The sequence below is a fragment of the Barbus barbus genome (assembly GCF_936440315.1).
Source record: "Barbus barbus genome assembly, chromosome: 12".
Lineage (NCBI taxonomy): Eukaryota > Metazoa > Chordata > Actinopteri > Cypriniformes > Cyprinidae > Barbus > Barbus barbus.
In genome coordinates, this window is record NC_136740.1 from 25,911,915 (window position 1) to 25,923,474 (window position 11,560).

Consider the following 11,560-nt stretch of genomic DNA (forward strand, 5'->3'; position numbering starts at 1 on the left):
GATGAGTGCGTTGTCGTTGTAGCTGGGTTTGTCTTGTATGGTGTGTATTGATGTTTTTCATGGGTAATATTTTTATTTTTTTACTGTACTGTGAGTAGAAAAATATATGAGCTACTAAAAATAGTATTTTTATACATTTATTTTATTTTTCACAGCATAATTTTTATGCTTTGCCTGGTAATATTTGAGGCCACTGGCACATAAAATGGGGGTATGGGGTACACATAGCTTACCCATAGTTGAGAATCACTCATATAGTCTATTTTAAGGGACTGCAAGTAAACTCCAGCCCAATAAGGGGAGCTTGTCTGCGAGTCAGTTCATGCGTCTTCGGCCAATGCTAGAATAGAAGCAGCGATAGCGGCTGTAATCGGTGGCACAGCTATGTATTTTACCGTCTAATTATCACAAAGTGTTGTTTTTGTGAATGATTGCACGCCGGTGCCCGCTCATTAGATTGCAATGGCACCGGGTTGGCAAGAGCTCGCTTCACTGCATGTGAAGCAGATAACGGGATATGTCAGAGAAACCCTGTCGACCGGCCTCGTCTATCTGAAGTCTGAGCTGGGAATAGATTTGGGCTTGAATCCTGATCTCTGTGCCCCATGGCTGCTCCTGTTAACGGCCTGGGCCGGTCTAGTTCTCATTCTGATTTTATGGGTCTCGGTCTGTCGCGGTTTATCAAAAAGACTTTCAGGGACTGAGACAGAAGAAAACATCGCCGATGACACCGGTCCAGCGCAAACGGTGAAGAAGGCAGATGAGCCCCGGAGAAGAAACAGAAAGAGAAACGCTGAGAAGGTTTGCCTTAGAAGCGGCATTTCGATTCATCTTAGTGACTCGGTTCTTTTGCATCCAAAACGATTCCCCTTTAGATTCGTTTACTGCGTGAGAGCTTTTGAGCGAGTCATTGAATCATTTCTCAAATGATTCATTAAGAAACCGTATTACAAGTTTGTTAAAAAGCTCCAGGAAGAGTGTTTAATGTCATATACCGTTTACTTCATGATCGAAATGATTACTATGTTGCATTCAGGCATCCCAGTTCTATGCATGTACATACACAAACATATAAGCTGATATGGCGTTAAAAAATAAAGGGAAAATCGTTACACGTCTATTACTTCTATTGGGTTTTATTTTAAAATTCTGCATTTTTCTAAATGTTTGACAGAAAGCCCAGAAGAACGGACTTGCTGTTGAACCCCAGGAAGAGACTAAAGCGGTGGACGGTCAAGAGCTACCAGAAGTGAAGACTGACAAGGTTCATTTATTTGAACATTTACTGTAGTTTTAAAAGGATAGTTCACCCAAAAAGTAAATACCGTCATCTACTCATTCTGATTTTCCTGGTGGTTTTAGGCAAAGAAGAACAAGAAAAAGCCAAAGCCTCCTGCAAAAGAGAAAAAATCCTCCACATCTGTTGATGGCAAAGAACCCGTTGAAGGTATGTTTTGATTAAAGGGTTCAGCCAAAAATGAAAATTTTGTCATTAATTACTCACCCTCATGTCGTTTCAAACCCGTGAGACCTTCGTACATCTTCACAACACAAATTAAGATATTTTTGATGGAATCTGAGAGCTCTCAGACCCTCCCATAGACGGCAAGGGTCCTTACACGATCAAGGTCCAGAAACGCAGCAAGGAGATCTAAAATGATCCATGTGACATCAGGGGTTCAACCGTACTTTTACGAAGCTAGAGAATACTTTTTGTATGCAAAGTAAACAAAAATAACGACTTTATTCAACAGTTCGCCTCCTCTACGTCAGCATAGCGCCATTTTGAAGAATATCCGCTGAACGGAAACCGCGTACGCTCTTCTGTGTTGGCCGCATACCGGATGCGCTGTTTTTGTTCAAATCAAAGCGTAATATATACGTAGAAGACGTATCTGTGCGGACGGTGCAGCTGACACAGAAGAGCATACGCAGTTTGCATATTGGATATTGCAGTTTGGATATTCTCCAAAATGGCGCCACAGTGACGCAGATGAGACAAATTGTTGAAAATAAATAAAGTCGTTATTTTTATTTTCTGTGCATACAAAAAATGGTTCTCGTCGCTTCATAAAGTTCAGATTGAACCACTGATGGCAGAAGGACTATTTTGGCGATGTCTTTTATAATTTTCTGGGCCTTGACAGTGTTATTTACTTGGCAGTCAAGCCTCCCGGTTTTCATCCAAAATATCTTAAATTGTGTTCTGAAGACGAACTAAGCTTTTACTGGTTTGGAACGACATGGGGGTAAGTGATTAATAACAATTTTAATTTTGGGGTGGAGTATCCCTTTAAGGTGCATATGTAAATAATAAACATAGAATAAAAGAACAAAAAATAAATGTATATATTAGAAAGAAATATACAAACCCGATTCCAAAAAAGTTGGGACACTGTACAAATTACGAATAAAAAAGGAATGCAATAATTTACAAATCTCATAAACTTATATTTTATTCACAATAGAATATAAATAACATCAAATGTTGAAAGTGAGACATTTTGAAATGTCATGCCAAATATTGGCTCATTTTGGATTTCATGAGAGCTACACATTCCAAAAAAGTTGGGACAGGTAGCAATAAGAGGCCGGAAGAGTTAAATGTACATATAAGGAACAGCTGGAGGACCAATTTGCAACTTATTAGGTCAATTGGCAACATGATTGGGTATAAAAAGAGCCTCTCAGAGTGGCAGTGTCTCTCAGAAGTCAAGATGGCAAGAGGATCACCAATTCCCCCAATGCTGTGGCGAAAAATAGTGGAGCAATATCAGAAAGGAGTTTCTCTGAGAAAAAATTGCAAAGAGTTTGAAGTTATCATCATCATCTACAGTGCATAATATCATCCAAAGATTCAGAGAATCTGTAACAATCTCTGTGCGTAAGGGTCAAGGCCGGAAAACCATACTGGATGCCCGTGATCTTCGGGCCCTTAGACGGCACTGCATCACATACAGGAATGCTACTGTAATGGAAATCACAACATGGGCTCAGGAATACTTCCAGAAAACATTGGTGAACACAATCCACCGTGCCATTCGCCGTTGCCGGCTAAAACTCTATAGGTCAAAAAAGAAGCCATATCTAAACATGATCCAGAATCGCAGGCGTTTTCTCTGGGCCAAGGCTTATTTAAAATGGACTGTGGCAATGTGGAAAACTGTTCTGTGGTCAGACGAATCAAAATTTGAAGTTCTTTTTGGAAAATTGGGACGCCATGTCATCCGGACTAAAGAGGACAAGGACAACCCAAGTTGTTATCAGCGCGCAGTTCAGAAGCCTGCATCTCTGATGGTATGGGGTTGCATGAGTGCGTGTGGCATGGGCAGCTTACACATCTGGAAAGGCACCATCAATGCTGAAAGGTATATCCAAGTTCTAGAACAACATATGCTCCCATCCAGACGTTGTCTCTTTCAGGGAAGACCTTGCATTTTCCAACATGACAATGCCAGACCACATACTGCATCAATTATAACATCATGGCTGCGTAGGAGGAGGATCCGGGTACTGAAATGGCCAGCCTGCAGTCCAGATCTTTCACCCATAGAAAACATTTGGCACATCATAAAGAGGAAGATGCGACAAAGAAGACCTAAGACAGTCGAGCAACTAGAAGCCTGTATTAGACAAGAATGGGACAACATTCCTATTCCTAAACTTGAGCAACTTGTCTCCTCAGTCCCCAGACGTTTGCAGACTGTTATAAAAAGAAGAGGGGATGCCACACAGTGGTAAACATGGCCTTGTCCCAACTTTTTTGAGATGTGTTGATGCCATGAAATTTAAAATAAACTTATTTTTTCCCTTAAAATGATACATTTTCTCAGTTTAAACATTTGATATGTCATCTATGTTGTATTCTGAATAAAATATTGAAATTTGAAACTTCCACATCATTGCATTCTGTTTTTATTCACAATTTGTACAGTGTCCCAACTTTTTTGGAATCGGGTTTGTACATACATAATAAATAGACGAAGAAAATAAGGAGGATGAAATGGAAACAATTTGCTTGTATAAAAATAAATGGAAAAAAATAGCTTGTGAATAATTGTGTTATAGAAATATTTAATTGGTATGAGGTACACATCTTGCTCTGAGTAAAGGTATTACACTGAGTGGAAAACATTGCACTGAAGGAATAGAGATATAAAGACATTGCACTAAAAGAATAGACATTTGCGTGTTATCATAATAGATGGTATTTGCTTAATAAATAGCTGTGACTCAGCACTTAGTTTATTTGCATACAGTGGTCAGAACATTGATTGTCATGGTAATCTCTCAGGTACCTGGGAGACCAAGGTCAGTAACCGTGAGAAACGACAGCAGCGGCGGAAGGACAAGGCTCCAGGTGATGGGTCAGGCAGCCCAGTAGCAACAACGGCTTCGAGTGCCATTAGTACCCTGGAGGAAGTCCAGACCGCACCAGAAGAACCAGAAACCACCATCACCACCACTGTTTCTACACCTTCAATCCAAAGAGAAGTGGAGGGTATGTTTACAGCTGTTATCATTTTTATGGTACATAACAGGTGGTTGTATAATAGGGGAATCAAAATCATAATTTTTTCCTTCACTTTAGTTGGCCCACCTGAAATTGAAGCAAGTTTTGTACGAGATGCTGTTGTTACTCAAAGTAATCAGTTTATTTTCAATGTTAACAGATTGAGTTTTATGTTTTTTACTATATTTTTTGCACTGATACTGCCTCTTGTGGTCTTGTAGTGACGCCGTGTTGGGAGGAAGCGCAGGGTGTTAACTGTTCTGGCTGGAGTGATCTGGGCCTGCAGCTTCCTCCTCAGATGGCCAGTGTTCAGGCAGAGAGCTGGACCAGTATGACCGTTCCTACCGAGCGTCAGACTAGTGAACCCTCTGTCTGGCCTCAAGATATGGAAGGTGCTGAAAAAAGTTTCAATAATCACAAGTTCGTCTTTTAATATATATATTTCTTATTAAAATGATGGTCAAGTTGCAGCACATGCTCCATATATGCCTTGATGCTCATGCAGGGGATGCATTTTTTTTTTTTTTTTTAAAGGAATTCATACTTTTATTCAGAAAATATGCATTAAATTAAGACTTTTTTTAATGATACAAAAGATTTCAATTTAAAATAAATGCTATTCTTTTGAACTTTTTGTAGTCATCAAAGATTCTTGGAAAAAAAAACTATCTCACAAAATTTCCTTCAGAAATCACTCTAATAGATCACGTAACACTGAAGACTAGAGTAATGATGCTAAAATTTCAGCTTTGTCATCACATGAATAAATTACATTTTAAAATATATTCAAATAAAAAATGGTTATTTAAATTAGTAAAAATATTTCACTATTTGTTTTTATTTTTGATCAAATAAATTCAGCTTTGGTGAGCATAGGCATGTGTGTGTATAATATTTTTTTGTTTTGTTTTTCTCAATACAGGGTCATGGACTATTGTGGATGGATCTCATATTCCAGCTTCATTCATTGGCTTGACTGCTGGTAATTTATTCATAATTCATGAAATTAATGCATAATTTGCTCATATTCAGCCAGGAACTTCTCTGTACCACTTAATGTTTATTATCACTACTTACACCATAATCCATCACATCTCAGTGTAAAAACTAGATCCATGGTCCTCTGTGTTTGCAGTGCCTAACCTGAGTTGGAGTGCTCAACCTTCTGTGCCACTGGATGACGAGTGGTCTGGAATAAGTAAGAAAATCTATACTTGCCCAAAACCTGTTCCAACACAAATTTAGAGTCACAGACTTATTAAGAGTTGCTGTTGTGTTTCTAAGACAGCACATCTGCAGATCCATCGTGTGACTGGAACACTCCGTCAGAGGAGTGGGGGAATTATGTTGAGCAACAGCCTGTGAGTGTAGAACCGCTGGAGCCGCCGGTCCCAGAAGTGGCACAGGTCAGTCCATCGTGCAGCTGCAGGCCTGTGGAAATGCACTCATTTTTACCTCTCTTAATAATGAGAGCAAATCGAAATCAGGTTCTGACCTGGTTCTACATTAAGAAGAAATATTGATTGATTAGAGTGAAAGTTTAGGCATTGCAAATAATAAAGCAAGTAGTAAAATGACAACAGCATTGGGGTTTGTGAGTTGAGGGAAATAATAAAAATGTGAAATTTCAATCATTTTAAAATGGGGGTCACGTGACGCATCTAATGGAGTATCAGTGCTGACTAGGAGCTCCGGCAAAGCCTTCAAAAATCTCCCTCTCGACTCAAGATCATCTCTGAAAGTGCAGAACTTAAATGTAGAAGTTGCAAGGCTTGCCAAAGAAACAACTTGATTCCAGTCACAAATTTTGTAGCAGAAAATTATTGAATATCAGCACTCGCTTCTCTCCGAAAATGGCGGATGCACTACTGAATCTGGGCGACATGGACACACTGGTGAAGAAAATAACATCAGAAGTCCTGGCGGGCGTCGATAAGGCTGTGGAGAATAAAATTGATCCAGTGCTAGAGAAATTGTCGGCGGTAGCGACATGTCGAGCAGGTGGAAAACCGAGTCACTGAAGCTGAAACGCATATATCGGAGGTAGAAGACACGGTCTCGAGAGAGAACGCGGATCTGAACGAAATGGAAAAAAAAGCTAGACGCAGCCCTGGAAAAAAATAGAAACCGGAGCAGGCGATGCAATATCGGAATAATTCAGTAGCCCCTCATTGCAGAACAAAGATCCAGGGGGGCGGGGTTGGATCCATATCTAGGGGGTGGAGATGGGTAGGTTTAGGGATCAGGGGGTGGAGACTGGTAGGTTTAGGTAAATGTAAGGTGGGAGGAGTTGGATCTAGATCCGACCACACCCCCTGGATCTTGTGTTCTGCAGTGAGGACCATCTCGAATAATTGGCCTACCCGAAGGGGAGGAGGAGGGGACTAACCCGGTCTCGTTTCTCAGGACCTGGCTGCCCAATCTGCTTAACACCGAATTCAAGAATCACCAGGTGATAAAGATAGAGCGTGGGCATTGTGTCCCTTCACGTCTTCCCACATCCGGAGAACGACCGAGAGCGCTGATAGTAAAACGACATAATTTTCAAGACAAGGCACGCGTCTTGCAAGCAACGAGAGCCGCGAGTCAGCTGGTCTACAAACGCCATAACATATCTATCTTTGAAGACTTCTCTGCGGCCATCATGAGGAAAAGACAAGCCTTTGGAAATGTGAAGAAACGACTCCGTGAACGAGGAATTCACTTCACCATGCCATATCCACTCTTCGAGTACAACACAACGGTGGCAAAAAATTCTTCAAACAGGCGACAGAGGCAGAGTCTTTTCTGGACAGTTTGCCCAAACCATCAACCTCCAGCCCTGGAGAGACTGAATGACATGGTAACAGAGAAGTATCTAAAGAGAGACTGCGTGGGACAAGTATATGGCTCGTCATTCACCAGTAAAAGCAGGGGAGTTGTCATTCTTGTAAACAAATGTATACCACTATCAGCTATTACTACATACTCTGATAAATCTGGACTGTTTATCCTGCTTTAAGCTACACTAGCGGGACAACCCATTACCCTTATGAATGTTTATATCCCCCCTATTCAATCTAACAAATTAATTACACAGGTTTTTTCTAAGTTCGCTGAATGACAATGTGAACACCATATAATCGCTGAGGATTTTAACTAATATTAGATCAGACCTAGATAGATGGTGTAATCTTCCCTTATCCCTATTAGGTCGTGTTCACCTTGTTAAAATGAATATTCTACCCCATTTCAAATGCTACCAGTTCTCATTCCTAACAGAGCACTAAAACAATTATGTGGCTTCATTATTTCCTTTATCTGGCGGAAAAAAAGACCAAGACTGAGATATAACTTCTTAACACTACCGAGCATACAGTATGTGGAGGCCTAGCGGCCCCGGACATTGAACTATACCTGCTCTCTGCCCATCTTCGTTTTATACTGGAATGGCACTTAAATGATCCAATCTCAACTTGGATCAGCGCAGAAGCCATAACTCTCGGGCCAGTTCTATATCTTCCGCCCAAAAAACAGCGAATTCTAATTAAAGAATTTTATTCTTAAGAATATGATTAAAATATGGAGATCCAAAAAATAGAAGGGTTTGACTCCCACCTTTCACTTCTCACACCCTTAATTAACAACCCAGATTTCCCCCCAGGGATGAATGACGGCCTAACACATTTGAGAGACAAAGGAATACATATCATCTGAGATTTGGAGAATAAACAGTTAATTACCTTTGAACAATTCACTGCAAAATATGATCTCAATAAGAAGTTTTTCTTGATATACCAGCTTCATAACAAAAAATCTCAGTCTATTCAAGTGGCCTCTGCGTATCCCCAATGGAGGAACAATTAAATAAACTTACTTCATCTCGATCTGCATCAAATCTTCTGTAGTATTTTGATAAGGGCAAATACAGATAGCTCAGACAAAACTAGGGTGCTATGGGAAGGACTTTGGAGAAGAAATTCAGATAACTGATTGGGAAACCATATGTGAGATGCCTTCCTATCTTGCCAATAACTGCCTGGGAAATGCAGTTTAAAATTGTTCATCGTCTGCATGTGACTCCTGCCCAAAGACAAAGTAAACCCAAAACTCTCCAACCTCTGCAATAAATGTAAAAGTCTAGAAAGAACCCTCATCCACTGTTTCTGGAGCTGCTCAAAAATACAACAATTCTGGACGGGCGTCCTAAAGGAACTAGAAAACATTTTTTGCTGCTCATTACAAATAGGACCAATGACTTGTTTGCTCGGTATGAGCCAGGAACTCCCGTCCAGATTCCAAGGGACCCACCTTCTTCAAGTCTTACTCCACTGTGCCCGCAAGTGCATACTTGTATGCTGGATAACTGACCAAGCCCCTTCAATAGTACAGTGGATTAACACAATCAAAGGTCTTATTCCATTTGAAGCTTTTTCAACAGCATTAAAAGACAAACCTTTTAAATTCTATAAAGTATGGGACCCCTTCTTTACCTATCTGGGGGCTGGAGAGAGACATCTATTAACGCTGGGAATACGGAACCTGGCGTGGAAGGACTGAATAACAACCCAACGGTGATGTAATTGTTTTTTTTTTTTTTTATGTTTTTCTCTCATTCTGTAGTGATGTATTTGGTAACAATGTATGTTAATGTGTATTTTGTAGAGAATTCAAACGAATGGCCACCTGGGCAATTTGTATTAGCTCGGATGTGTCAACTATGTTTAAACCCTGTAATGTCAAAAAGCTTCAATAAAAACAAAATAATAAAATGAAACCAAAAATGGAAATTGTGATGTTTAACATGCAAGTCTGGATGGCTTTTTTCTGTCGAACATAAAAGATAGTTTGAAGAATGCTGGTAGCCATTGACTTCAAAAGTGCTTTTTTCCATACTATGGAAGTCAATGATTAAAGTCAACTGATTGGTTACCAGAATTCTTCTAACAATCTTCTTTTTGTGTTCAGCAGCTGAAATTAATTAATATAGGTTTGAAACAACTTGAGGGTGAATAAATTACAATTTTCATTTTGAGGTGAACTATTCTTTTAAGCTCCTTATTTTCATTCCTTTGACCAAGTAGTCGAGCCAAAAATGAAAACCGCCTATATTTCATTTCTTTCCATTATACAGGAGTCTGATAACGAGAAAGATAAAGACGAAGCAGTCGCCCCTGGTAGCGGTAAAGCTAAGAAGAAGAAAAAGAAGAAGAAGAAGATGGAGGATGCTGGACCTTCTGCTCAGGTGAGGATATTACCTGAAGTAATTTCCAAATACCTGATCTGTTACTTCAAACCTAACACCGAATACATGCATCAAATTGAGCTGCAGGTGAAAGCTGATAGAGACACGAGCGTTGCAACACCGGCACAGAGCGTAGCGGAAAACGTCTCAGCTGCCACAGCAGGGGTGAGATATGTTTTTCAACATTCATTGGGCTATTAGCAATAAAACAAGGTCCTAAATTTGTGTCGACTTCTCAACAGCCACGTATAGACAACACAGCACGTGCTGTACCATCAGCTCCATTGCAACGGAGAATGACTGGACCTGAGCCGACTGACAAATCTACTGTACCAACACAAAGTACGTTCAACCACCATATAGACTTGAAGTTGTAAGATCATTCATTTCACAGGGTTTCTGCAGGTTATAAAAGTCATATATCGCTCTTACACAAATTAAGGCATTTAAAAGGTCTTAAATCGAATTAAAAAGTCTTAAATACACAGAGGCATCATGGCACTATATGTTGCATGCATTGTTCTTAAATCATTGTTTTTAAAACATTTCTCAGAAAACAAGACTTCTCGTGCCATTTTGTGTCTCAAGTAAATGTATCTTGATTTATGAATCTGAATTTGTACTGGAAAACAAGACAAATGTAATAAAGAACATCACTGTTTTACAATGAGATCAGTAGGTACAGTAAAAGTTATTTCCATACATTTACCTTTTATAAAACCTGTAGAAACTGATTTCCGGTCTTAATTTTTTTTCTTTCTTTTTTCTCCACCAGAAAAACCAGATGACAGCAGGGAGTCTCCGAAACAACCAGTCAAAAAGAAGAAAGCTAGAAGGGAGACGTGAAGATACAGAAGTGATGAGACAACATATGCAATCTTGGGCTTGTACCGAATTTCATACTTCCTGAGTGACTTGTTTTTTGATACCCTTGAATCCACCGTGTTGTGAATCCCATCCTAGTGTCTACATCCCATTAGGTATATCTAGACAAAGTACTGTAACGTCACATGAAAGGACACTTCATTCGGTTTTTTTATGTATGTTAGTTGCTAATTACAGTCAGTTTGATATGATTTGTATTTGCAGCAAAATCATTTTTGTAAGAAGATCCTGGCGATCATCGCAAAGCATTAGGGATGTATCAAGAACTCTATAGATCATTGAGCTGTTACTTGAGAGCGTTGTCTCATCCTTAATTTATGAAACACTGAGGCAGATTAGAGTGCACTAATTTAGCCGGTTTGTAGGAGGAAAAAGCAACAAATCAAGTGATATGTGAAAACTGTAACGAACTCTGAGAGACTTGCTGCTGGTGAGCACGAGTAGATGATGCTGTTATCAGACAAACAACTTATTAACCGTTCGCTTTGTTGAAGTAGTAGTGACGTAGGCCGGGTTTTTCATGATCAATGTTACACCAGGTACAGCAGTGTCAGGAAAATTTCAATGCCTTAACTTGTGTTGTGCAAGATGGCAGCAACGATCTGTCAGCTGCATGCCGTTTCCTCTTTCGTAATTATTGGTTAATATAAGTCATGTTTAACGAGTAATAAAGAGTTTCTTTGCACACCTGTGTCATTGTCTGATTATTCTGACAACGGTTTTTATTTACTTGGCACAAACAGATGACAATTATACAACTGTTTTAAAGGGACGAATCCACCCAAAAATGAAAATTCTGTCAGTTACTCATCCTCATGCTGTTCAAGACCTGTATGACTTTCTTCTGTGGAACACAAAAGAAAACATTTCGAACAAATACATTTGTGGGAGTTATGTCCATGAAAATGAAAGTCAATGGGGCCCAAAGACTGTGTATT

General features: G+C 39.7%; 1 protein-coding gene across 1 annotated transcript; it reads left to right on the forward strand.

Annotated features, from left to right (window-relative positions):
* Positions 1-292: 292 nt before the first annotated feature.
* LOC306877734 (protein LYRIC-like) lies at positions 293-11,306 on the forward strand. The gene is made up of 13 exons (XM_079429672.1): positions 293-801; positions 1,175-1,264; positions 1,363-1,447; positions 4,295-4,501; positions 4,592-4,645; positions 4,735-4,905; positions 5,436-5,495; positions 5,649-5,711; positions 5,798-5,919; positions 9,627-9,737; positions 9,825-9,902; positions 9,980-10,079; positions 10,513-11,306. Exons 1-13 carry the CDS (start codon positions 463-465, stop codon positions 10,581-10,583), a joined length of 1,551 nt encoding a protein of 516 aa, XP_079285798.1. The 5' UTR covers positions 293-462; the 3' UTR covers positions 10,584-11,306.
* The last annotated feature ends 254 nt before the right edge of the window (positions 11,307-11,560 follow it).

Excerpts from the sequence above, each read along its gene's own strand:
- LOC306877734 (XM_079429672.1), top strand. The coding sequence starts at position 463 with ATGGCACCGGGTTGGCAAGAGCTCGCTTCACTGCATGTGAAGCAGATA. Across the intron at positions 5,920-9,626 it reads CGGTCCCAGAAGTGGCACAG|GAGTCTGATAACGAGAAAGA; the intron begins GTCAGTCCATCG and ends TCCATTATACAG. Across the intron at positions 9,738-9,824 it reads ATGCTGGACCTTCTGCTCAG|GTGAAAGCTGATAGAGACAC; the intron begins GTGAGGATATTA and ends ATTGAGCTGCAG.